This window comes from Propithecus coquereli, unplaced genomic scaffold (genome assembly GCF_000956105.1).
Source record: "Propithecus coquereli isolate 6110/MARCELLA unplaced genomic scaffold, Pcoq_1.0 Scaffold88, whole genome shotgun sequence".
In the NCBI taxonomy this organism is placed as follows: domain Eukaryota; kingdom Metazoa; phylum Chordata; class Mammalia; order Primates; family Indriidae; genus Propithecus; species Propithecus coquereli.
In genome coordinates this window covers 630,253-656,879 of record NW_012155062.1, presented here as the reverse complement: position 1 = coordinate 656,879, position 26,627 = coordinate 630,253, and the positions used below count along the sequence as shown (strand labels likewise).

Below are 26,627 nucleotides of genomic sequence, written 5' to 3'. Positions count from 1 at the left end.
CCCATTGCTTTGAAAGATCTTAAGCTCTCTGAAGCCTAGGAGTTTTCTCCACTTTTATTAACCCAAACATGTTGTAAGTCTGGCAGCTAAAGGGACCCTATCTTGGATGACCTTTCTGTGCCCTCCCCTGAAGCCTGTGTGGTCCCCAAACAGGCCAGCACACATCTCACAGTGGTGGGGCCAGTTTCCCACAGACACGTGCGTTCTCAGGCCGGAAAGCAGGGTTCGGAGTGCTCTGACACAGCCATGTCCTCTAGATGGCCTCCCCCTACTCTCACCTAAATGCACAAGTCACTGAGGGGCCACTGCTCTCCTCTCCTGACATTCCCCCCTCCAGACGACTGGGTGAGTCAGGAAGGTGTCTTCTTGGGACGCTGTGGGCCCAGGCCAGCCTCTTTTAGCAGTCGTGAGAGTGAGAACATGCTGTGCCCAGCCTGTTGGCTCCACTCTTGAGCACAAAGTATGTGTTACAACAACAAGCACAGGAATCCTGACCACACTCTTCCCTATCTCCAGATCTGTAATGAGAACGTTTGAAATAAACGCATACAATCAAGAAACAGGGCTGCAAGATGGAACGCTAGAAGAGTTTCTGATTTGTGGCCCTGAGACACGCATTCTTTTGCTCTCTGAATCCAGACCCCACACGTTTTGGAAGAAAAGCAACAGTCAGAAGATGGGAAAAACAGATCATGTTTATGAGACCAGCTTGAAGACCATGCCACACTGAAGAGTTTGGTTTTTCATATGGCAAAGAAACTAGTGTTTTTTTTTCTTCAACGTTCATTGGAAAACTTGCCCAGCATCTGTTAGTCTGACTCTTCGGCTTTAGAATCATTGTCTTGGAATCTCCTAAACCAGTAAGACCATAATCATTTTATTTTAAACATGGACCTTGAGAAGAAGGCCTAGACAGTTCTCAAAGTACTAAAATAAAAAAGTAAGAAGTAAAAATGGAATTAAAAATAAAGGATGCACCCTCCCCCACCAATCCCTCTGTTTCATCTTTTACAAATGCTATGTAACCTTAGTTTTCCTAAGAGTTCATTTAAAGAATCCCTGCAAGCCGGGTGTTTCAAGTAGCAAGCCAGGGAGAAAAGACTTTTACCACTTCCTATTTCTCATGATTTGGTATTCTGTAAGGTTGGCACAGACAGTGCATGCGGTAACGGGCTTTATGGAAGGACGAAGAGCCTGGACCATGCCCTCTCTTTCAGGTAGCCACCCTCATAAGCATCCCTCCCCAATCCTGACTGATGAAGAAACTTCAGGTGAAAGCCCAACAACTCTTTGCCATATAACCTGGGGACCCTGGGATCATGCTTATTTTGAATGGCCCAAGCGGGAGGTCAGAGCTGTTTGGGCTGAACACAGGGCACAGAACGGCAGTGGGATTAAGCACCTCCCAGAACCATGAACATAAATCTAGTTGCTAGGGTTAATTCCCTACTCACTATAATCATATAAGTGTTAATAGAAAACATGCTGTATTTACAGAGCATGTGTATTTCTGAAAGTGCTCCAGTATTTAACTGTTGCTAAAGTCATTTGGGGTCTTTGACACAGATTCTATTTTAGTAAGATAAACTCAGCATGACCCAGCATTGCCAAAAATGAATTCCTAAGGTAGATGACTAAAATAAACCAGCAATAAATATTGGCTGTTGGAATGGGAATTATATCTCTGTAATGCAGACACAGCTTTAATGACTCATTTTCAAATTACAGTCTCTCCCAGGGATTACTGGTATGAAGGATCAGGGAAAAAAGAAGCTCATCTCTCTTTCTTTTAGGCAGCAGAATTGAAGAGGAACATGAACCCATCAGGCAAAGTTGTTCTTATATCTACTTTGCCAAGAGAGCTATGGCTCCTAGAGTCCGACAGGGAGTCAACCTGCACAAGCTACACTGAGGCAGAAATAGGGCATTGAAAGAAAAGATCCTAGGGACTGAGGCGGCTGATTATGGGGACAGTTTTCTCTCACTCCCTGGAGGCAGGAGGTACCAGCAGGTCCACCGAATGCGTCTCATGTGGCATGAATTACCTTATCAGTTACACTGGGTTCTGCCATGGTCCTTTGCTGCTTGGGATTACTGGGCTCCTTTAGACCACCTTTACTCCCTAAGGTCAAATTCTGATCTTTTGGCCCACGAGGTTGAGCTTTACAACTTCTCTGATGTCCCAGGAGGCGGTCTGGGGCGAAGGTCCGGCCGCAATTCGGGCAGGGTACAAGCTGAACTTGACTCGCTCCCTCTTGGCTCAACTGTCCAGTTGGAAGGGGCTGAGGCTTCTGTGGGAGTGGCCGGCGGAGCTCTCTGGGGAGCCGGTCATTTTCTATTTTCCACTTCTCCAGGCATTTGGGCTCATGAATCGGAAGAGACAGGGTGCCAAATTCCCTACCGCAAATGTAGCAGATAAGAGTCCTTGGTCGGGCTGAGATTCCACTGGGAACTTTCTTGAGACCAGCAAGACCGTCAGACCTGTTGGGGTTTGGTGCTCTGGGATCCTCACCCCTTGGCTTGCAGCTTCTCTGGTGAACAAGAAGACGATCTGGCAAGAATGTGCGGCTGCAGGAGTCACAGGGCAGAAGCTGGGCCTGGGCACTCAGAAATGCAGCCTCATTAGCTGCCTGGAGACTGGAGGACCCACTGCCACTGAGCGGCTGTGGTTTGGAGGGTTCTGGCCTCCTCAGGTGCTTGGGCAACTTGCTGTTTTCAATACGCCACTTCTCCAAGCACTGGGGCTCATGAATGGCAAGTGACTGGGAACCAAACTCTCGGCCACAGATATAGCACACTCGGAATCCAGGCCTGCGGGACGGGATCACAGGGGGGCTAAGCTGGCTTCCCGACATAATTCTCCTACTTGCCAGTTTTGATAGTATAACAGTCCCAGGTCTATTTTTCTGAGTGTTCTTCTTTATTTTTTCACCAGGATTGGCACACTCTGTTTCTGGCAAAAGGCTAGAATAGGACTCACTGGATAGAACAGCTTGGTTGATAAGGAAGGTGGGTTCTTTAGAATGGTGAAAAGTTTGTTGCAATTTATTGGAAACCCTTTTCTCCTTTCCTCTTTCCATTAACAAAGAAGTCTTTCTCCAGCGCCTGCTCTGACTTCAGGTCAGACTCATTTTGGGCTTTTGCTTAGAGTGAAGGTTAGCGAGGTTGGCTGTCCTGGGGTTCACACTGCTGCCAGTACCTTAGTCCCAAAGACCGTGACTCAGAGCTTCATTGCAGGGCAGCAGTCTGGAATGTTGGAAAGTCCCCATTAAGCCTCAGATGTCTCCACAATCTGTGGGGGAGTGGGGGAGACACGAATCAGGAAGTTTTTATGTATAAACACACACACACACACACACACACACACACACACACACACACACACACACACCCTTGACTGTAAGCTGATAAAAGGCATAAAGGGAAGTGGGTTGTTTTTTTGACCTTGTATCCCCTTTGGCTGGCATCGTAACCAACACCATAGGATTTGTTCAATACACTTTGAAATAAATATGAAGAAATTCTCCATCGTGAATTACATCGTTACCATAGTGAAAGTAGTGTTCTGTCCAAAGAAAAACTGACAATTACAGCACAACATAGACACAGATGGCAGAAACCAACAGTCCAGGGTAGTGAGACCATAGAGGAAGAAACCAAAAACTGAAAATTAGATTAACGACATCAGCGGGTCATATGAAAAGACCTCCTGAAGCCCACAGAAACTTCCACCACCTCAGGGATTCTTAAGTTTTTAGTTCCATGGATCCCTTGGACCTTTCTGTGGACAGCCTATGGACTTTGTCTCAGAACAAATGTTTTTGAAAGCAAAGAATAAAATTTTTAATATTACAAGTCATTGAAATAATTTGTCAAGTATTTCTAGTTGTGATATACATTTTAATTGAGATATAGTTGTCTCACAGACTTCTTAAGCTTCCATGGACCTGAAACTAAGAACCCCTGCAAAAGAAGTAATTTAATGCAATAGTGAATCCTATTAATATAAGGATTATCAGGAAAACCCTCAGAGAGGTATAACTCACCATGTATCCACTTTTCTTTTTTATGGGAAAGGGATATTAATAAAGCGTGGCCACAATTCTCAAGCAAAGAATGCAACCTAGGCCTACACCCATGGGTATCTGCAGATCTTCCATGGAATAAAGATGCTCAGATGTTACTTAATGCTCTTTATTTTAGGAATCATACTTACTTTCTCTTTATATATATATATATATATATATATATATATCTTCTAAATATTTTAATAAAAACAGTCCACTGGATTTTCCAAACAAACCAAAAGAGAGGGCTAATAATATCCCACTATGGGAGAAGCCTAAGTTTTCATCTTGGGAAAATCACAGGTAAATTTTACCACGGGTCTATAATCTAGCTCCAGAAATGATTGCTTTCAGAAGCCTCAGGACCTTATTCATTCCCTGAAGGATGACCCAGATCAGGGCTGGAGACTCTAGAGCACCCGTCCTCCATCACAGAAGGAGCAAGACCTAGCTGATGTGAGGCTGGACCCTGCACACCACGCAGACACTCAAGTTCAGGCAGAACAAGGACGGCGGTGCTGGTAATACGGAAACACCGGGCACTGGGCGTGACAAGGGACAAAAAGAGCTGGAAAACTTGTGCCCAGTTCTTGCACTTCGGTGCCAAGAAAGGTCTGAATCTTTGCCATGAAGAATATCGAATCAGGTCTGGCATGGAGAAGGAAGTTATTCTTCATTTTGACAGATCCCAAGACAGTAATATTAACACATGTGGCAAAAGTATGTGTTGGCCCCAGAGTGTCCAGCACAGAAAATGAAGCGGAGAGAAATTTATCACTTGATCAGCACCGTCCAAAAGAGAAAGTAAGTCTAGGGAACACAGGAATAAGGTAAAAATATTTCATCAAAATATTTATCAGCCCATGGGCAAAATCACCCCCAAACCCCTCTGCTTCATCGGCTCTGATTTCTTGTTCACAAAGGACCTTTAGTGTTTCATTTTCCTCGATACCAAGAAGTTGCACACTAACACTACTTAAGACTACATATTACAAAAATTAATGCCATCAAGTAAATTTCCTTCCCCTGAACACCCCCTTTCTCATACACACGCATACACATATGCACATGCGTGCGCACACACACACACACACGCACGCACGCACAGACATTGTCAATTCTGTTCCCAGCCTATTAGAATATCGAGAAAGCCCCATGTCTTGCCCTGACAACTCCTCCATCTCCCTTCTGATAAGGTAAGAGAAGTAATATTTACTGAATGCTAATTACATACCACATATTGCACAAATTTTTATAAAAAAATTTTAGTTAATTTTCAAATAATTATGAAGCAGGTATTATTATTTCAATTTTATAAATAAAGAAAGTGTGACTCAGAAAAGAGAAGTCACTTGCCCAAGACAGTCCATTTCTAAATGACAGGACTGGGAATCCTTTCCAGTTCTCTTTGGCTCCGATACTCAGCTCTTTCCATTATTCATTCTGCCTAAATTCCACCGGCAGAGCTTCTTCCCTTTAGTTTGCATCCCCGTTTTAATGTGCAATTCATATGCCTCGTGGGAAGGTAGCGAAGCTCCCACAGCCTTTACGCTCGCCTTTAGGGGAAGGAGGAGCGGACAGGGCACAGAAGAGAAACCTCCGAGATGGAAAAAGCAGAAGAGGGACTGGATTACCGAAGGCAATGTTTTTCCTTAAGCTACGGGGGCTGTTTAATTTTGCTGTATGTAGGTGGTTTTCTAGATGAAGGTTTTTCCTGAGTGATGTTCAATGTAGATCCTTTTTCTGATTTCACCAATATCTTAAGAAAAATAGAATCAGCCAGGGGTAGGGATGAGTGAGGGGCTCAGAGTGGGTCAGCAAGGAATGGCGCGTTTCGTCTGTCTTTACAACCAGCGCAGGGTGACCGTGAAGGCTGCCCACAGAGGCCGGGCGGGGCTCAGCCTGCAGCCACTTCCCTATGTGATTAGGGACGGATCTTGACCCCACACAAACGTTTGTGAACTGCAGATATTTCCTCTGCAGCAAACATGAAGAAACATCATAAAATCCTCATTTGAATCTTCATCTTTTCTTTGTCCTACCACCCCTTCTCCTCCAATGTCCTCTTGAAATTTTTTGCTTATTGTGAGTGAACATATCAAAGTATGAAAGACAAGGTAGCTGGAAGCTAGTGAAATTTGGGGGAACTGAGGTGCTAATAGAGAAAGTTATGATGTTTCTGCTAGTGATTCTGCCAAGGCAATGTGCCATGGCACAGCATGGTCAGCTGCTCTACCCTATAAGTTAGTTCTAAAAGCAAAAGTGCTGGAAAATACTAAATACCTATACTTAAATCACTTAAGGAATTGGCCTGTCACCCAGACACGTCGTAAAGTAATGCTGCTAGTCTATAAAGAGAACTACTTTGCAAAGCCAGACAGTTTCACCCAAGCATCGCTGGAGAAATGCTCACTCCGTTGGCCTGAATTATTCATTTTGACCATATTTGCACAAGGAAGGGCATGTAAAGAATGTCTTGGAAAGCATCACATTTTATCAATAAGATGCCTTTCGCCCAACCCCTTTGGGATTCGTGGGAAGGGAGAGACAAAGTCACAAGGATGAATGCAGTAGCCATGGAAATCCAGAACCCCTCTTGGCATTAGAAGGTGTTTCTCTAAAAGAGATGAGGAAGAACACAACCAAAAGTAGGGTTAAATCTTCTAAAAAATAATTTAGTCCTTTGAAACAAAATATAAATGATCCATGACATGACCCATTCCCTGTTAATATAGAAACCAAATTCTTTAAATGGATGAAAATGTAAATAAGGAAGATGGCGTTGGGGCTGATGCTGGCTGTGAGCAAAATTCTAGAATAGAGGAGTTTTGTCTTCAAGGTCCTGCATCCCCCCCACTCGGCAGCCTCCACTCCCCCCGCCCCGTTTCCTCATATACTCTCCAGTCATTCTTCCCTATGAAATCTCATTTCAGAAAGCAGCTTACGGACTTGTTCACACCAAGGCTTATGACTGATGAAGTAATATCCTTTGCAGCATCTGGCAGAGACAGTTGGTTCTCTACCAGTAGCCATTCTGCCTAGCCTCCTCAAATTAAGAGAGTACCAATTTTTACCTGGACACACGATTTCCCAGTTAAAAGTCTACAAGCTCCTTTGTAGCTAGTGGAAGTATTGTGTGGAACTTGTAAGAAGTTGTAAGCGGATCACAGTCTGCTCCTCTTCCTTTCCTTCATACTGATGCTTAGAATATAGATGTGATGGCTGGAGCTCTAGCAGCCATATTAGAACAGATTACATCTGCATAACCCTTGATATGACAGAGCAGAGACTTAATGGACTTGGGTCCCTGATAATGTTGGAGCCACGATCTGAGCCCTGGAGTGCCTTCCTTGGACTTTTATTCATGTAAGAAATAAATGTTTATTTGTATTTTAGCCTCTTTTTAAGGGTCTCTTACTCACATGAAAACCTAATACTAATTGAGATATATCTATATTTTAATAGTGGTCGTTGGTTTAGCACAAATTAATTCTAATGGCGATATTTCAAATTTCAGGATCTATTTTTGATTAGCAAATTTTTTTGAGGTAGTATGCGTTTTGGTGAAAATTTGACTTATTAAATATACACTTTTTCCTGAAAGTCAGAAATAAAAAACTTGAGGCCAGGTCTGGTAGCTCATGTCTGTAATACCAGCACTTTGGGATGCTAAGGGGGGAGGCTAAAAGTTCAAGACCAGCCTGGGCAACATAGCGAGACCCAGTCTCTAACAAAAAAATTAAAAATTAACCAGGCATGGTGGCATGCACCTGTAGTCCTACCTACTCAGGAGGCTGAGGCAGGAGGATCACTTTTGCCCAGGAGTTAGAGGCTACAGTGAGCTATGATGATGCCACTGCACTCCAGCCTGGACAACAGAGCAAGATCTCATCTCTTAAAAAAAAAAAAAAAAGCTATATACACAGAATCAATGGTTCTTGAGAAATTGATTCACAATACTTCCTTTCCTAGATATTTTGTTGTTAGAACAAATGTTAATGATATATTTTTCTTATAGAAAATAAAAACCTATTTTTTCTATGAGCTAGGAGATATTAATGTTGTGTGGTTTTTAACTTACTGTCTCTATACTCACAACCTTCTTTTCTATAATCAGCTTTTGATGCCAGTACTGGGACTATGCATAGCCCATTTCTGCTTTGCCAGTTGGCTCCGCGTTATGCTTTGCCAGCAGGGGTGCTGGAAGGAGAACGCATAAGTGGGGAGGAAGAGGGACTCACTCCTTTTTAAAGCATCAGCCCAGGAACACTGCTTTCCCTTTGCAGCAGCCGCCCCTTCCCTTCCCGTAGCAGCAGCGGAACCCAGTTGAACTACAATTTTCCAACACTCGTAAAACCAGACTAACTGACCCTCCCCCACAAAACGACACCACCAGCCAATCTGTGCCTCCTCCCTGGAGATCTGGTTTTCAACTCCATAAGGGACTTCTTCTAAGTTTTTAAGTTTTAATAATTCAAACTGATATATGACCACCCTCAGAATACAAGTAATAAAAATCGGTGATATTCAAGCTCCATATTACTTATTACGATAAATATAAATGCAAATGAATTCATTCAAAGCCCCTTAGCAAATAGTGAGGTGCATATCTTAACATTTAACCCTCGGCTCATTCAGACCACTGAGAATGCATTTTTGTGATTTGTACACCATTGTCATGTTTCCAGAGCTAGAAAGTATCGCGCTTCCATTTGCCACTAACTGAATAAAATAATAAGGGGGAACCTGTCATTTTACATGTTTATATTTTCCTAAGTTTTATATCACACCTGTTCCCCTGCTGACCACCCAGCCATAAGGTTGCCACCGCCTCACAGGGAGTCAAAGTAAAGTGACCCGACTCGTAGACTGAGGATGACCAGGAGTGCTGAGGGGCGCTGTTCCGGCTCACCCCTCACTCTGACTGGTTCTGCACATTCCCTTCCGGGCAGCGCCTGGGCAGCAGCGCCTGCGGTCCTCAGCAAGTCCCATGTGAGTGGAAGAGGCCATGTGAGAGCCGCTGGGACATGGAGGCAGTATGGTTTCAGAACACAGGAAGAGCATTCGAAAGGTAAGGATGGAAACACTTCCACAAAAGTTACTTAGCCTGAGGCACGGCTTTGAGGGAATATACTGTTCTTTCATTTTCATTCAATCTAACTGTCAGTTGTGGACATAATGGTCTATGGTGTTAGAAAAGCTATGAAAACAAAAAATGGGAGAAATGCACTCTTTACGCTTCTAAGTAGAGCCCTCTGCAAGGACATTTTACATTGTTAAGGTTTATAATATCACCCTGTGAAAGCTATTGTTACATCAAGACTATAATTTTCACTCTATATTGAGTATCCAAATCACACAGTACCCAAGAGTCATGAATGTCACACAGGTATGACTATATAATTGTAATACTGACATTTGGTGGAAAACTGGTTATGGAAACCATTAGTATAATCACACTAGAGGCCTATAATGTATAGAAATTCAAAGGATAAGCAAAAATCTCCAACAAAACAAAAAAAACCACAAACAAACAAAAAAACCCAGGGGAGTCAGGCAGTCTGATAACAAGTTTTCAAAGGAATTTCACATACATATTTTCTCACATTTTGGATAATTCTACTCCAATAAAATAGCTCTATATCAACAGAGTTTTGTCAAGAGTTTAAAGCATTGCCTCATAGGGCACATCTGGTCCATAGATACATTCTTTTTGGTCTGCAAAGAGTTGAAAATGTTTGACTTCGTTGTCATTGTTTTAAAATTGAGGGATGTAACATAAAATAAGGATTTTTGGTTTCTGTTGAAAAGGCGGAAGATCTGGCCAAACAGCGCCCACATTCCCACGTGGCAACATCCAACTGAGCAAGGGCCGTGCCTGCAGGTCAGACAGCCAGTCTTCACTCTGCCAAAGTTTCTCACCAGCCTGCTTCATTCTTCAGCTTCAGGGGCATTTCAGTCTGTGACCATTCGCAACTCTTGCTTGAAAGTGTCCTTTCCTTCATTTTCTCCTTAATTAAATATTTGAAAAATCACTTCAAGGAACTGGGAATCCCAAGCCCTTTAGAAACTGGGGATTCAAGTGAAATATTTTCTACAGGCTTTAATTACTAAAAACAGAGCATATTTATTAGTAAACATTTAGAAAGGAATCTTCCTAATGAAGGTAGATTGGGACTGAAATGTTTGATTCTAGGAAGGAGGAAAAAACACAAAGAGAAAAGAAAGAATCAGTGACCTAAGAAGAATTTTCATAAGTTGTTGGAGGCTCATAGGAGATGATACATACAACTTTACAGAGAAAAAAAACATCAGGCTATTCTCAGTGTTTAGAATAGCTACAGTTGGGACAATAGAAGAAAAAAATGGAAAAAAGGAAAACACGGACCAAAAAATGTATTTCGCGGATCATCTAAACTCTTTAGAGGCATTCCCATAATTATTATGTTATTATTTAATTATCATATTATTAAATAATTGTTATAATTATTTAATTATCAGTTGATAGAATAAAAGCTACTCTTCTATTTAAGCCAGGGGACCTTGCTTTACCATTAAAAGACTCCCCAGATGAGGACTGTTGGATGTCTTACGTTATATTACCAGTCTACATAAAGGATCAGTTAATAGCAAGAACTACACACAAGCTATTAGCAATATAGACTATTGTTGGATTTTAAAAATTTGGTCTGGAAATACTTCATGAGAAAATTATGCTTCCTTGTGGGGATTCCAGAATTTGGCGCACTTTTTCTTTCTGCCAAGTTGATCATTTTGTTACAAAGTACCTACAAATGAGTATGAGCCAAAAATGTATAAGAACAGTATAGTAATTTCTTCTCAAAATAGAATGAGATCTATATCCATCAAGTGTCTAATGATGATGTATTATGATAAAAAAAAATTGGGGTAAAAAAGTACAGATACCCATGTTTTAGTATTTAAATTTAAAGCACTACAAATAGATGCACGTGCTTACCAGCCCCCAGTAAGTGACATACTTGCACAGGGCGCCCACTGTGTTCACACTCTCGATTTACTGTAACTGGGTGCAATACTTTCGGGACAGACTTCCAAGCCACAGGGTGGCAGTATCAGAAGTGCAATCACCGAACCAGTGTGTCCAGGTGCAAACAAACACAATGAAGAATACAATTGCCCTTGAAGGGAGCTTTTTGGCCAGGATAGATTGGCATAAAAGAGATGGGCCCCACTGTATCCTGGAGGAACCTTTTAGCCACATCTCCCGCTTACCCTACAACAGTCTCAACGTTGTGTCTTAGTTTTATCCACCTCCCGGAGGCCGGTGCCTCCCGGAGCCTGGCTAACGCTTAAATTGATCGTCATTACCATTTATTACAGACATCAACACCTTTGTTAATAATGCTCTCTCCACCCAAAGCTGTTTCTGAGGAAAATTCCTGGGAAGGAAGTCAAAAACAGCAGTGCCCACAGGCGGTCTGAGTTTCTGCTGTGTGTGTGAATGAATGAATGCGCCTCAATTTTCTGATGTGCTCACCACGACTTCCCTGGTGCTGACTCCGGAGACGTGGTAGTTTATAAACACCCACACGCTAAGGCTGCTTCTGAACATGGGCTTTTTGTTGCTGTTTTCCCCACATCTCTCAATCTTCTGTTTAAATAAGTCATCGAAAAGCTATTGTAATTCCATTTGACATTACCGAATCTTGTAAACAAGACACTCTTTCACAGGCCGCAAGGTTAGAGCTCACTGATGACTCAGAACTCTCAGTACTCCAACTTTTTATTTATCAGGAAAGCATACATAAGATATCCCCTGCTGGAGAAAACCACGAGAATGAGTCTCCTGGTGTCTAGGAGAAACTTGTTCATTCCCTGTGTCCCCAGAGCCCAAGCAAAACATGCAATGTGGTGACAGTTCTTTACTTGAAAACCTCCTTAGCTTACAGTGTAAATGTTCTGTGGCTTAAAATTTACAGAAAGCCTCCTTCCACTCCATGCTCAATAACTATCACATAGCAAGGAAGTCATGAGAGTATCGACTGCTTTGTCCTGTTTTCTTTTAGTAAACAAAAGGAAGATCCATGTGTATATTTTAAGTCACACGTAAGATTGGAAAGATTGGGATATCTGACTGGAAGAATTTAATTTAAAATCAACTTTGTGGATGCTGATTTTTCCTATCTTCCTTTTGTTTTCAACAGGCTCTTTTCCCACCTTCTGTGTTCACTTGGTTTCATTGTTTTCATTGTCTGTCTCCACTTTAAAGTCTAGGACAAATAAGGACAAAATGCCATGAGGAAGAGAGTGAGGAATATAGCATCCCATGATGTCTGGGTTTTCCATTTGGTTGGAGGGATAAAGGCAATGCCAACCAGCTCACTGCTAGAAAAATGTGGTTTATACTTTAACTCCATCATATTCTGGAAAAAGCAGGATTAGAGGTGATGGGCCCAGTCTAATCACAGAAGTCCTCAAATGTGGACAACTTTTTCTCCCGTCAGTGAGAGAAACAGCAGCAGAAAGTTTTCACTGTAAAAGGGGCTCAATTAGCTGTTGCTAACATTAAAGAGGGAGGAAGGAGCTTTGAGTCAAAAAATGTGGGGATGCTCTAGAAGCCGGGAAGAGCAAGGAAACATTCTCCTGTAGCACTTCCAAAAAAACCCACAGCCTTGCTGACACTCTAATTTTACCCCAGTAAGACCTATGTTGGACTTCTGATTTATGGAATGATAAGATAATAAATTTGTGTTGTTTTAAGCCATTAATTTCATGGTAGTTTGCTACAGTAGTAATAGAACACTAAAATACCCCAAGAGAAAGAAATCATCTTTGTAAATGTAGCCTCTGACAGAGGTTGCTCAGCTAGTTTCGGCCACACTGTGCCCTAGAATCTTAATTGTCAGGGCAAGATTACCTGTCTGTATTAGAAACACCACCATGGGAGACTCCATCCCACAGGCCTTGCTGACATGCTCATCCCCCTAGAATGAGAATTATAATACAATTCATCCTATAGTAACAAAAGCACAACTATTCACCTAACATTCATTATATGGTGGGTTCCAGCATCTCTCTCCAGCTTTGGTGAGAACACTCACCCAGAATTGGCTGAGGAAATAATCCTGTTAGATTTTGCATCCTCCTCAAGTGGCCAGCATGTCTTTCCTGCCCACACTTGGAGCTTGTTCTCCCCTTTTCCACTTGACCATATCCTTTGGTTTACATCTGCATGTTTATATCCCAGAGAGTCTTCATTAATTGTTTCCTTCAGAAACTTCACCTAAATACACACTGCTCCAAACCAACTGATTCCATTTCTTGTTAATGAGAATGCCGAGTGCATAACAAAGTGTTACTTTTCTTCCTTCAACTGTGTTCTCAGGACCACAATCAGCCTCCTTTAACAATTGGAGGTGGGAGTCTAAACCCTTTCTGGGTGGAAAGATCACTTCCAGCTTGGATTCTGAGCACATTTCCATTTTGTAGGTCATTTCCTATATGCAGTCCCAGAATAAAATGAATCCTCCAAAGTGCTGTGCCACGACACTTTCTGTGTGGCCCTGTTAAATGACCCATGGCAGCAGTAGTTCATGAGCATCACTGTTTATTCAGCTCATGCCCAATGTGTATGCACTACATAATCATGAGCAAAACACAGATGGGATTTGGAATACACTGTAAAATAGCATAAGAACATTGGAGATACTGCCTGTAATGCCCAGAAAGTGGATTTCAATTTAATAAATGGGTGAGACTGAGTATTTTTATCTATAATTGAGTAGATTTAGAGATTTGGAGCTTCTCAGGTAGAAGAGAGTCACATAAGGGCAAATTTTTGCACTAACATGATGTAGCTGTCCCCCAAATGGGACATCCCTTACTCCCTCCCTTTCATGCCTGTATGCTTCCTCATGAAGAAAGGCATGCACAGTCATTCAGATTTAATTGCAGTTTACATTTTCCTGCAGTTACAAAATCCCGTTTGGTTTTATCACATCATGATCCTTTTAAAATGTATCTTGCCACCCAGATGTTAAGAATTAATGTTATTAATAAGTTTTGAGGCCTGATGATGACATTATAAATTGTATTTTTAATTTCAATTTTTATCGAGATAATTGTAGATTCACATGCAGTTGAAAGAAATAAGACACAATCCTTTGTACACTTGCCCAATTTCCCCCAATGGTAACATTTTGCAAATCTATAGGGTAATATCTCAATACTGAAAAATTGTGGGACTTGGTTTGTGGCAAGAAGGATAGATGTATGTATGGCGTATGTGGGTTTGTCAAGGAGGAGCCCGAGTGTGTGTATGCATATGAGAAGATGGGAATGTGTGTGAGCGGATGGGTGTGGGTGTGCAATTAGGTGTGAGTAGATAGGTATGAGTGTGTGCATAAAGATGGGCATGAACGGATGAGTGTGTTTGTGTATGGGTGTGTAGATGGATACGAGCTGATGAGTCCTTGAGGATGGGTATGAGCAGATGGGCGGGATTATGAGGATGTGTACTAGTGTGTGTAGGTGAGTGTGAATGTGTGGATGGATATGAATGGATAGGTGTGATGGTGTTAGTGTGTAGATGGGTGTGAATTGTTGGATATGATATGCATATCGATGTAAGCAGATATGTATGTGTAGATGGATGTGAGAGATTGAGGGTGTGTGGACAGATATGAGTAGATGGGTGTGAGTGTGCAGGTATGTGTGACTGTATAGATGGGTGTGAGTGAATGGGTATGAGTTTGTAGATATGAGTGGCTGTGTGGGTATGAGATATGAGTAAAATAAGAAAGGAAAAAAGATGATGAATAATTGATATAAGTAACTGGGAAGATAAATTGGAAATAAGTCATAAAAAGCCTTCCAGCTAATCTCAAAAATTTTCATTTCCCTATGGGAAATGGGAAATTTTTTAGATTTTCTTAAAACATATATCACATAAGATTGAAAAAAGATCATGGGTAACAAATCTGGAGAACTTTAATATTTAACATTTAAGGACTAGACAAAGGAAGTTCTGTTTCCTAAATGGATACATTGCAGACTTTCCTTTAAAAAGCAAACTTTTACTAAGAAAACAGATTGCTCTGATTTACAAAAATGTAATTTGCCCTAACTTCCTAAGACTATGAGTACTACACAAAGCCAGACATGTATGGTATGTTCCTTCCAATATTGAAATGTTTAATGTTGGTTCAGTTACCTTTATGTCCCATCTTAAGTTACTAGTAGCTGACATATATCTAAATATTTTTGTTTAAAATTTTGACAAATATTTCTGGACTAGAAAGTGAGCTTCTGCTATAGAATTTTGCTTCATTTAGACAGAGCTTAAAGAATGAAAGAATTTATTTTTAATGGTATGTTCCCTTTTAATGCCAAAGCAATTCCCCATTCTTTTTTCTGTGTGAAATGGGATCAGTTCACTCAGGCCTTGATTTTGATTAAACTGTCTCATCTGGGGGAAAAAAGTCCAAGGTCAAGCAAATTGTAAAATACATTGATAAGGTCTATTCCAAGTAAATGCAAAAAAAGTAACTTATAGCAAAGAATCGAGTAACTACTTGGCTAGTCCACACCCCAGAGTTATTTTTGCACACCCTCCTGTAAACTCAGACCTAGGTTCAAATCCTAGCTCCAAACGCCTATGGGCCGTGGGATCATGAGTGACATATGGAATTTCTCTCTGCCTAGTTTCATCATATGTTTAGTGGGATGATAAAGTTCACCTTGCAGGATTGCTGTGATGATTAAAGGATAAAATGCTTAGTACACCGGTAGGTGGTAAGTATGATATCATAATGGTTATCGTATGGTTTTAAAATTTGTCTTCTTTCATATATTTTCATAAATAATCTATCAGGCTGGAAAATTGAATTAGGAGGCTAACTAATATTCTTGAAATTATTTTTCCTTTTACTAAAATATTCTGAGAATTCCAAAGTTTACATTCTCTAGCTAATTCAAATCACATTTTATTCAGATCTTTATTAAAGAGATGTTTTAACCTTTAGTTGTGAAAAGGAAAGAAATCAAAAGTTATGAGCAATAGGAGTGTATTTTCCAGAATTATCAAATCAGTATAAATATTTTAATCATGCTGGTTGCCATACACACAGCCCCTGCTAAGGCAAATTGCCTGACCTTGTGGTGCGGTGGACCTAGGTGGTCACGCTCTGGAGCACATTAGTCACCTCTTGATCCCCGGCTAGAGCTGATTGGAACAGAGCTGGGCAATGACAAAAGGTTGGCTCACACAGCATAACGGTGGACAGGGCGCTTTCTCCACCCTTCTAAAAAAGCAGGAAGCAGGGTGGGGTCTCCAGCTCTGCTCAGATTTTTGAAACAATTGAAGAAAGAGCCCTTAATGAGGATAAAGCCAAGAAACCAGTGGGAGTGATTACTAACACTCTACTCAGCAGCAATAAAAATAACTTGGTTGAGAGGTTCTTTTGACTTTCCCCCTAGAATTCTGAGATTTTGTGAAAAATGACTTATTAATTATTTTGGTGTCTGGACCAGACAACAAAGTCCATTCAACTCTTGGCTAGGCATTCCCCTGGAACAGGTAGTCCCTGTGCTGCCTGTGGCCTGGTTGTCAGATTCCCCGGGTTTCCATGAACATGTGTCCTTATAATAAATACCCCACTGTCTGGGGATACTTGAGCCAGGCAAGAAGGTCCTGCCTGGAACTGGGATTTCTGTAATAATTAATCTAGCCCAGGATGCTGCCTCTGATAATGGAGCCCAGAACAGATATTTTGGGACATCATTTTTTTCTTTTTTATCACCGACAACACTTATTCATTAGAGATATTTCCAAATAACCCAATTCTTCCACTCATGAGTTAACAGGCTAATTATTATATTATGTTTACTTCAATGCTGTATCTGTGAGGATTGTGTGTCACTGCAAATAAAGAAAATACCACTCCAGTCACTTAAAGAAATAGAGGAATTTTTTTTTTTTTTGTCAGAGTAAGAAGTCTGGGATAAGCAGAAGCTCAACAATACCAATGCTTCAGTGACCGCCTTGGCCTTCCCCGCATGACTGCAACTATTGCATAGTGATGACAACATACTTTAAATTATGTCCACTCTTTTCTGCTCCTTTCATACAGAGCAGATGGACCACTCCCAATGTCTTAGTCTGGTTTATGCTGCCATAACAGAACACCAGAGACTGGGTAGTTTGTAAAGAACAGAATCTTATTTCTCGCAGCTATGGAGGCTGGGCAGCGCACGATGAAGGCACTGGCACTGGTCTGGCGAGGGCCTCGTCGCTGCAGCCCCATGTGGCACAAGTGGAAGCGCGAGGAGCCTTCTGTGTGCTGCTTGAAGCCTGTTTAGGAGCCTTGATTCCATTAATGGAAAAGGGCTCTCATGGCCTAATCACCCCTTAAAGCCTAGTTTTAATGCTATAACATTGGCAACACCTGAATTTCAGAGAGAATTAGTGGAGGGGACAAAAACATTCAAACCGTAGCACCTAGGGCCCCCAACACTAGGGTCTAGTAGGGCTCTTCGCTTGTGAGAGTTTTCTGTGATGATTTGTGGTTAGCCCAGCTACTAGGTGAACTTTTCAGAGAATTCGATCAACCTAGGGTCATGGGACACCAACGGGCATCGTGATCACCCTCTTCCTTTCACTCTCCTCCTTTACTTTCCTTGGCCATTCATGCCCAGAGTCCTGTCTACAAAGACTAAACGGCAATCCACTAAATGACAAATATGACAAATAACTCCTAAGCTGCCTTAAAAGAGTTTTCCTTCTCTATCTAGAGAAATAATTAGTTCACCCTGGATCACAGGATGGGAACGTGCTGATGAGACGTACTTAGTCGTGTCCTCATTTGCTTTCAGTGGGCTTTGACAATTTTTTAATATTTTACTTTTGTTCCGTCTCTGATCTTTCTTACCAGAAGGGTTGTAAGCTGGTTTTCATTTACTTGTTCACACCATCAGATTCCTTGTTTTCTAATTTTTCAAATACCAGGATCTTATAATACCATGATTACATGGAAAAAATACATACAATAGAATAGTATCTCAAGACATTATGGAATCAATATTTGAAAATACATACCTTTAGGATCTGTCCTATAAATATCATGTGGAAGAATAACAATTTTAGACCACAAATCTTGATGCTTTTTAGTTAATTGTAAATGTATAGTTACAAAATTAACAGTGAAATAAATCCAGTTACATTAAAGATTATTAAATTATTAGTGAGTGACAATAAAACCTATTTTATTTAAGCAAGGAATGAATAGTGTTCATTTAAGTAATTTTAGCTAAAACAGAATTCCTATACTACTTCTCCTGGGAATCTCTGTTGAAAACTTTATTTGGAAACTTCCTATCACCCATAAAGGCCCCAATAGTTAAAATAATCAAACTCCACTTGACATGGTGTTTTACAAGGGAATAGGTTAACTGAAGAGGAAAATGTGGTTTTAATTTTTGTCAATTGAAATGTCATGTGTTTCATGTATAAGATAGTTCAGTTGGAACTGAACAGATAAAGCAATCCCAGATTTACCTTATTTTAATATTTTGCAATAATTCAGTATTTTTGAAAGGAAATGCCATGAACTGATTCAAGTAACATTAGTAATTAGCTCTTTATTATGCATTTATGGTTTTTAAATGAACCATAATGTAAATAGTCTTTCACAAAATAAATATATGCATTTCCATCCTTTCAGTGAATATATGTATACGATTGTCAAGAAATCAGAATTTTATTAGTTTTATATTTATTTACTTATTTTAGAAACAGGGTCTTGCTGGGTCGCCCATGCTGGAGTGCAGTGGTGTGATCATAGCTCACTATAACTTTGAGCTTCTGGGCTCAAGTGATCTCACCTCAGCCTTCCAAGTAGGGTCTCACTCTGTTGCCCAGGCTGGTCTTGAACTCCTGGCTTCAACTGACCCTCTCTCCTCAACATCCCAAAGTGCTGGGATTACAGGCATGAGCCACTGCACATGGCCTGGTTATATTTATTATCACCTCACTGAGCACTCTGCTTCATACACATTAGTACACATACACACACACACATATACACACACACCCTTACACATCTCTCTCCACATTCCTTTCAAGATCAAGGGAATATATTGATAATCATCGTTATAATCTTCATGTAGTAATTAATCCATGCCAGAATGCCAGTCCATCTAACACTTATTTGGTCATGATACGCTGGATTATAACTAGGTCAAATGGTACTAATAAGGAAAATTGTTCGCTGAAAATCTAACTGAAAATTGAGTTTTGGGGTTTTCCCAATTGCTTATTTCTTCTGCTTCCAGTCCTCACTACTTACCATTTTGTTCTTTGTTCATTTAAGTGCAATTTTACTAAGATAACATTGTGACCATATCTTTGAAATTGGGAGAAGTCCCACTGGTGGTGGGGCCAGGCTGAGAAGGTAATGAGATCATGTTCCTTTGTCCCAGCTCTCCAGCGAGAGTCTCCATCTTATGTGGACTTGCAGAATCAGGGAGAAGAGAGCAAGAGAAAAGTAAAGGGTGCCAGACACTCTAAAAAGTATTTAGCATGTCTTTATTTCCTATATAATTGCCTATGAATCATTTGGTGGAAAAGAAAACATCTTATCCTACTCTAGTCATCAGTCATCTTCTTATATTTTCCTTCAGCTCCCCTTCTCGTCTCCTGTTTTTTTCTGCTTTTTGCATCTTAATACATCTCCTTTCCCATATTCTTTCATTCCTGTCTCTATTCTACCTTTTCGATATTGGATAACCTCTTGTGACATTACATTAATTCACACAGAAGCATTGCCACGTGTCACATGAAGTGGCTGGTTATTTCTTTTGGATGTTTTGGCTGCATTCGTAAGTCTACTGCCAGGCAGGAGTGGGAGTGTCTCACCATCTGAGGCCGTGTCAGCCTGTGGGTGAATAAACACTTCTCCTATCACCCCTTCTAATCTGTCTTTCTCAGAGCAATCATATTCAACTCCTTGGATCACGATCAGAACTCGTCTCCCCTGACTAAACGCTCCATGGTTGTCCCACTACTCTCAAAATAAAGTCCAAACTCTTGACCTTGAAGGCCCTTCGTAACCTGGCACCTCCCTAAGTCTCTGCCTCGGTATCCTTTTACTCTCTTCTTTCCGAGCTCTGCTCCATCCATGTTCACCTCTCGCTTCCTCAGACGAGCCAAACTCTTTCTCATGCTGGGGCAGGTGGGGGGCGGTGGAACTGGGAAGAGGCCTTGCGCATGCTCTTACTGTTGCCTGGGCCTCCCTCCAGTTCTCTGCTTGGCTTTCTCAGTTCACCCTTCAGGTCTGTGCGTAAGTGTCATCACCTCAGAGAGGTCTTTCCTGACTACTGTTTCTGAAATAATCTCTCTTTCTCTCTCTCTCAAACACAAACTACACACACACACACACACACACACACTGGCCCGTACATGTGCATACATGCGTACATGTGCATACATGTAACTGCTGCCACCACGACAATCACAGTTATGTTTGGTGATGTCACCGTTTTTCTTCACAGCACTTAGCACGCATATTTTTGTTTTGTGTATTTGTTTGCATGTGCGATACTTATTCCTTCAGTTGGATGTAAACCCCAAGACAACAGAGACTTACTTATTCGCTGTCTACGTAGTTATATTCCCAGCATCTAGCCCAGTGCCAGGCACACTGTAGGTGCTAACAAAATGTGCTGAATGTTGACTGAGCTGAGTGAGATGAGCTTGATTTTATATTCAATTTTTGAGCAAAACTCAAGTTTATTATTTATATAGAGGACTAGAATAAGACAACTTTTGGAAAGGAAGGTATAACAGCCAGTTTTGCAGTTTTCTCAAGTCTTAGGCATACCTGACCATTTAACTCTTGTTCATTTTTCTTTATAATACTAACTCAAGGGATTAGTATTATAATAGTGTAATATATAGCTTTAGAAGTGTAACTACTGAATCCAAGATATATGAGAATCCAGCCCAGGGCTGTGGACTGGAGCAAGCATTGCACCTCATGGTAAAGGTTATCTGTCAAGTAAAAAGCAGTCAGAACAGGAGGCTAGAGTCCCCCAGAGAGTGGAGCTAGACAGGCACACCAAGGCAGCTATATGGCCAGCCCCTCACATACACGAGGGGCACTGTATGAATAGGTAGAAAGCTGAAGGAGAGTCTGATAGTTTGGCTTTCCTGAGCTGAGTTTATTCACACATTGTCCCTCTTGACCATATGAGTTCTGAGTGCTCATGACTCAAAATTTAATTCTTCTTGGAAGTCGTATGTCTTCTGAAGAGAGCCTGAAAGTACCAGAAACCCAGAGGAAGAACAGTTTTAAGGCCACAAGTTTTTAAATATCATTGTATGATTTTTGGAAGGTATTTCATCAGAATTTCTTGGACATTAGAACGCAAGCTAACAAACCATGGCCCACAGGCCAAATCTGGCCAGCTGTCCATTCTTTTTTGTAAATAAAGTTTTATTGGAACACGGCCATGCTTAATCATTTAGGTATTTGTGTTTGACTACTTTTTCCTACAATGGCAGAATATATGACCTACAGGGCCTAAATTACTTACTATCTGGACATAGATAAGAAAAAATTCTAACCCTTGCATTATAGCTTACAAGTGAGACTTCATTTTAACACCTAATTATTAATCAACGTGAATTTATAAAACAGCACTCAACACAACCAGAATCCTACCAAGTTTTGCTTGCACAGAATTCCATTGGGCTCCTCTTACTGTCTTCTCTCAAACAAATGCTTGGCTGCGTTGCACCCTGCATGTGCTATTTGCTGTTTGTTGTCACTTTTAACCTATTAACAATTTACCTCCTTTACATTCTCCCTTTCTGTTGTGCACAACACGGTGTATCCCTATTGCCACACTTGTGTGCTGTGATATTTAGAAAATGCTTCTCTATGTTTATAAAATTCCACAGGAAATATCACTGCTCCCTCAGGAAGGGTGTTCTGGAATTGTTCACATTCTTCACCATTTACAACTCACTTCTAGAATTGTATATGCTCTTGAAAATGTATCATTCACCAGAGTCTGAGAAAATGATTTAACACAAATTACATATTCATTTAAATTATGTAGACTCAGAAAAGAAAAAGCCACAGTAAGGTCTAGTCTGTATAATAATACAAAAAGCCATAGTAAGGTCTAGTTTGTATAATAATAAACAAATTTGTCTTAGAAATAATATATAAGATTCAAATTCTAAAATAAGCTGGAAAATGTAACTGATAGAAATGAAACATTTTCAGTCTTAAAAGAAATGGATATTTTATGGCAGTAATAGCAAAATTTGGAAAGGCTGGGAAATATTTTTGCTTAGTAAACATTTGAGTGTTGATAATTTCTGTCAATTCATAGGAATATGTGAAGACATTTAATCTGATGTTTATTTTACCAGGTATAGATTTTTGCTGTAATTGTGAGAAATACATTATTAAATAGGCAACATGGTAGATGTCATACATAATGCTTTCTTGCAGAAATTGTGAACAAATAAATATTCTCTTCTTTTCTCCTCTCTAGAACAGTGTCTGGAATACAACAGACATTCAAACTATCGAATGAATGAATAAATGAAAATTAAGTTCAAGTCACATTCATATGAGTTTTAAAAATACTTTTTTTAACTGTGATTATGATTCTTCAATAAATTTATGACTATATTTTTGCCTTTTTCTTATTACAGAATCATTTAAAATCAGGTTACTAGCTAGGGAAACATCTGGGCAACATGTAAGAAAGAATGTCCAACCTGATCCTAATTCTTGTGTATGGTTCTTCTGGAAAGCAGTCCTGGAAGATCTTAACTTTCATATTTATTTTATATAGCTGCTTCACTACCTACAAGCCAAGATAAGTTGGATTATTAAAATTATTGATGCCAATAAGGATAGACAAATAGATCCATGTAACAGAACAGAAAGTCCAGAAATATATGGTCAATTCACATATGTGGTCAATTCATTGTTGACAAAGATGCCAAGACAATTCAATGAAGACAGGAAAATATTTTTCAAAAATGATAATGAAACAGCCAGATACACAGAGGGAGAAAATTAATGTCAATTCCCTACTTTCACCACACACAAAAATTAACTCAAGATAGATCATAGAGCTAAATGTAAAGCAAAAGCTATAAAGCTTCTAGAAGAAAGCAAAGGAAAATATTTTCACATTTTCAAAGATTTTATAGACAACACAAAAACACTAAATATAAAAGAAAAACATAATAAATTATACTTCCTCTAAGTTAGAAACTTCTGCTCATTATAAACACTATTAAGAAATTAAAAGATAAGCCACAGATTAGGAAGACATGTTTGCAAGACATGTATATGAAAAGAAATATATATGTATACATATATGTATAAACTAAGACAAGTAACCACATTTTTTAAAATAGGCAAAATCTTTGAGTAGATTATTCACAGCAGAAAATATATAGTCAAAAGATCATGAAATAATACTCAACATTATTAGCTGTTAGTCATCAGGAAAATGCAAATAAAAATCACAGAGATAACCACCAGACACACGCACTGGAAGGCTCAAATTTAAAAGACTGCCAATACAAATGGAAGATGTGGAAAAACTGGAACTGTCATACACGCCTGGCGGCAATGTGAAACATGAGAACCACTTTGGAAAACTGTTTAGTAGTTTCTCATATAGTTAAACCTACACCTACCTAAATGGTATTGGCATTCTAAATAATTACCTAAGAGAAATGAGAGTATATGTCCACAAAAAGTCACATACAAATGTTTACAGAAGCTTTACTCATAGTAGTGAAAAACTGGAAACAACCCAAATATACATCAACAGATAAATGGATTAAAAATAATGGCATATCTGTACAATAGAATATTGCTCCACAATAACAATGAACTATTGATATACATAACATGGATCCCTCTGAAAACATGATGCTAAAAAAGTCAGATACAAAAGAGAATAACCTGAATCATTCCATTTATATGAAACCCTAGAATAGGCAAACTATCTGTAATGATAAAAAGTACATCAATGATTGCTTGGTGGGTAGGTGAGTAGGTGGAGAATTGACTACAAAGTTTAATGGACATGTTCTTACATTGATACCATTGGTGGTTACATGAATGTAATCATTTGGCAAAACTCACCAAATTATATGCTTAAAATGGGTGCATTTTATTGTGTGGGGATTATACATTAATGAAGAGGATATGAAAAGAAAAATATTTTAAATGGATAAAAGATGTGAACAGATCATTAAAAAGAGATACAAAAGATAGAAAGAGATAAAATAGATCTCCAACAAGCCCATGTAAAAATGCTCAACTTCATTAGTCATCAGGCAAATGCATATTATGATAATAGTGACATATCATTTCTTACTCATTATAAATATCTACCCTATCACCCATCAATTTCACTCCTAGTTCTGAATCCAGAATAAATGAAAACATATCCACTGAAAGGCTTATGCAGATTTGTTTTAGATTCTACATATAAATGAGATCATAAGTTTTTGTCTTTTTATTTCTGTCTTATTTCACGTAGCATAATGTCCTCCAGGTTATCCAGGTTGTTGAAAATGGTAGGATTTCCTTCATTTTTAAGGTTTAATAACATTCCATTTTATATATATACCACATTTTCTTTATCCATTCATCTGTCAATGGACACTTAAGTCATTTCCATTATCTTGGCTATTGCAAATAATGTGGCAATGTACAAGGTAGTGCAGATATTTCTTTGACACATTGATTTCATTCCCTTTGGATATATACCCAGCAGTGGGGTTGCTGGAGCATTTGGTAGTTCTATGTTTAACTTTTTGAGGAACCTCCATTCTGTTTTCCATAATGGCTGTACCAATTTACCTTCCCATCAACAGGGTACAAGGGTTCTCTTTTCTCCTCATCCTTGCCAACACTTGCTATTGTTCATCTTTTTGATAATAGCCATTCTAATAGGTGTGGTTTTTGTTTGCACATCCTAATGATTAGTGATGTTGAGCATCTTTTCATATACCTGTTGGCCATTTGAGTAGAATGGGGGTTACCAGGGGCTGGAGGATAGGGGTGAAGGGAAGATATTGGTCCAAAGGTATAAACTGTCAGCCATGAGATGAATAAGTACCAGAGACCTAATGTACACCATGGTGACTATAGTTAATAATAATGTATTTTATACTTTAAATTTGCTAATATAGTAGAATCCAAGTGTTCTCACTACCAAAAATAAAAGGTAACTATGTGAGGTGATGAATATTTTAATTAGGTTGACTGTGGTAACATTTCACAATGTATATATATATCAAAGCATCTCATTGTGCATGCTAAATATATACAATTCTTATTTGTCAATCATACCTACATAAAACTGGAAACATTTTAAAATAAAAAAAATTGGGGGAAAAAAGACTTGTGCAAGTTTATAGCCACTTTAGTTATAGAAGGCCCAAACTAGAAACAAACCAAATACCAATCAATAGAATAAACAAATGTGAAATAATCAGATAATGCAATTATACTCATCTGTAAAAAGAATTGAACTACTGATATACAAAGCAACATGGAAAAATTTGAAAAACATTCTGCTGAGCCCAAGTCAGATATAAGAATATGTATTGTATGATTCTATTCATATAAAGTTCATGAATGGCTAACCTACTCTTTGGTGATAGAAATCAGAATGACCGTTACCTATGGAGGGAAGATTGGCTAGAAAGGAAGTGAGGAAACTTGTGGAGTGACAGAAATATCCCATCCCTTGACCGAGGTGATGGTTACATGGTATATATCTATTAAACTCATTGATTTTAGGAACTTGAATTTAAGAACTCAAAATTGGTCGCATATTATTCCTTGTACATTTTATCTCAATTAATAAAACAACAATAAAAAACTCCAGCCAAGTCAATTGAGTAATTACAGCCTTTAATCACCCCTTTTCTTTCATGGATAATCTGGCTAATAAATACATAATGGATTAATGTTAAAAATCTACTTTGTCTACTTTTCTTTGAAGAAAATTATTTTAAAAATCATCCCTTTACATGGAATTTGATTACCTTTTAGCTATTAGAACATTTAATTCATAGTTCACGCATCATTGCCAGCATCATCCAATGATGTAAAATGATATTTACTGCTTTGCTTAGCAGTACTTGAGGGTTTTTACTTAAGGACTAATTATTTTTCCTTGGATTTATTTTCTATAGCAAGGAAATATTTACTGCACACTAGTAAGAAGGAAGTAGAAGAGACCAAAAATATCTAAAATAAGCAGTCGTTATTAGTTGAAAGGAAAGATTTGAGATTTAAGAGTTACCAGACAAAAGAGCATACCTTCTGGGAGCCTTATCTTGTATCATTTGTTCCGTTTTTTGCCTTTCTATTTTGATCATGGCATTCTGAGCACCTCTGAGTATTGAAGAAGGGGGCTGGTGGAAACGGGAAGAATAGCTGAAAGCTCCAAGATTCACAGCCCCTCTTGCAGGTGTTGGTATTAGTACGTGAGGCTGCTGGGTAACAGGAACCTCAGCCTTTG

General features: G+C 39.5%; 1 protein-coding gene across 1 annotated transcript; it reads right to left on the bottom strand.

Annotated features, from left to right (window-relative positions):
• Positions 1-1,514: 1,514 nt before the first annotated feature.
• ZNF474 (zinc finger protein 474) lies at positions 1,515-26,627 on the bottom strand. Its single transcript, XM_012664285.1, has 2 exons — positions 26,468-26,627; positions 1,515-3,292 (listed from the first exon to the last, which is right to left on the bottom strand). The coding sequence occupies exon 2, from the start codon at positions 3,078-3,080 to the stop codon at positions 2,028-2,030; it is 1,053 nt and encodes a 350-aa protein (XP_012519739.1). The 5' UTR covers positions 3,081-3,292; positions 26,468-26,627; the 3' UTR covers positions 1,515-2,027.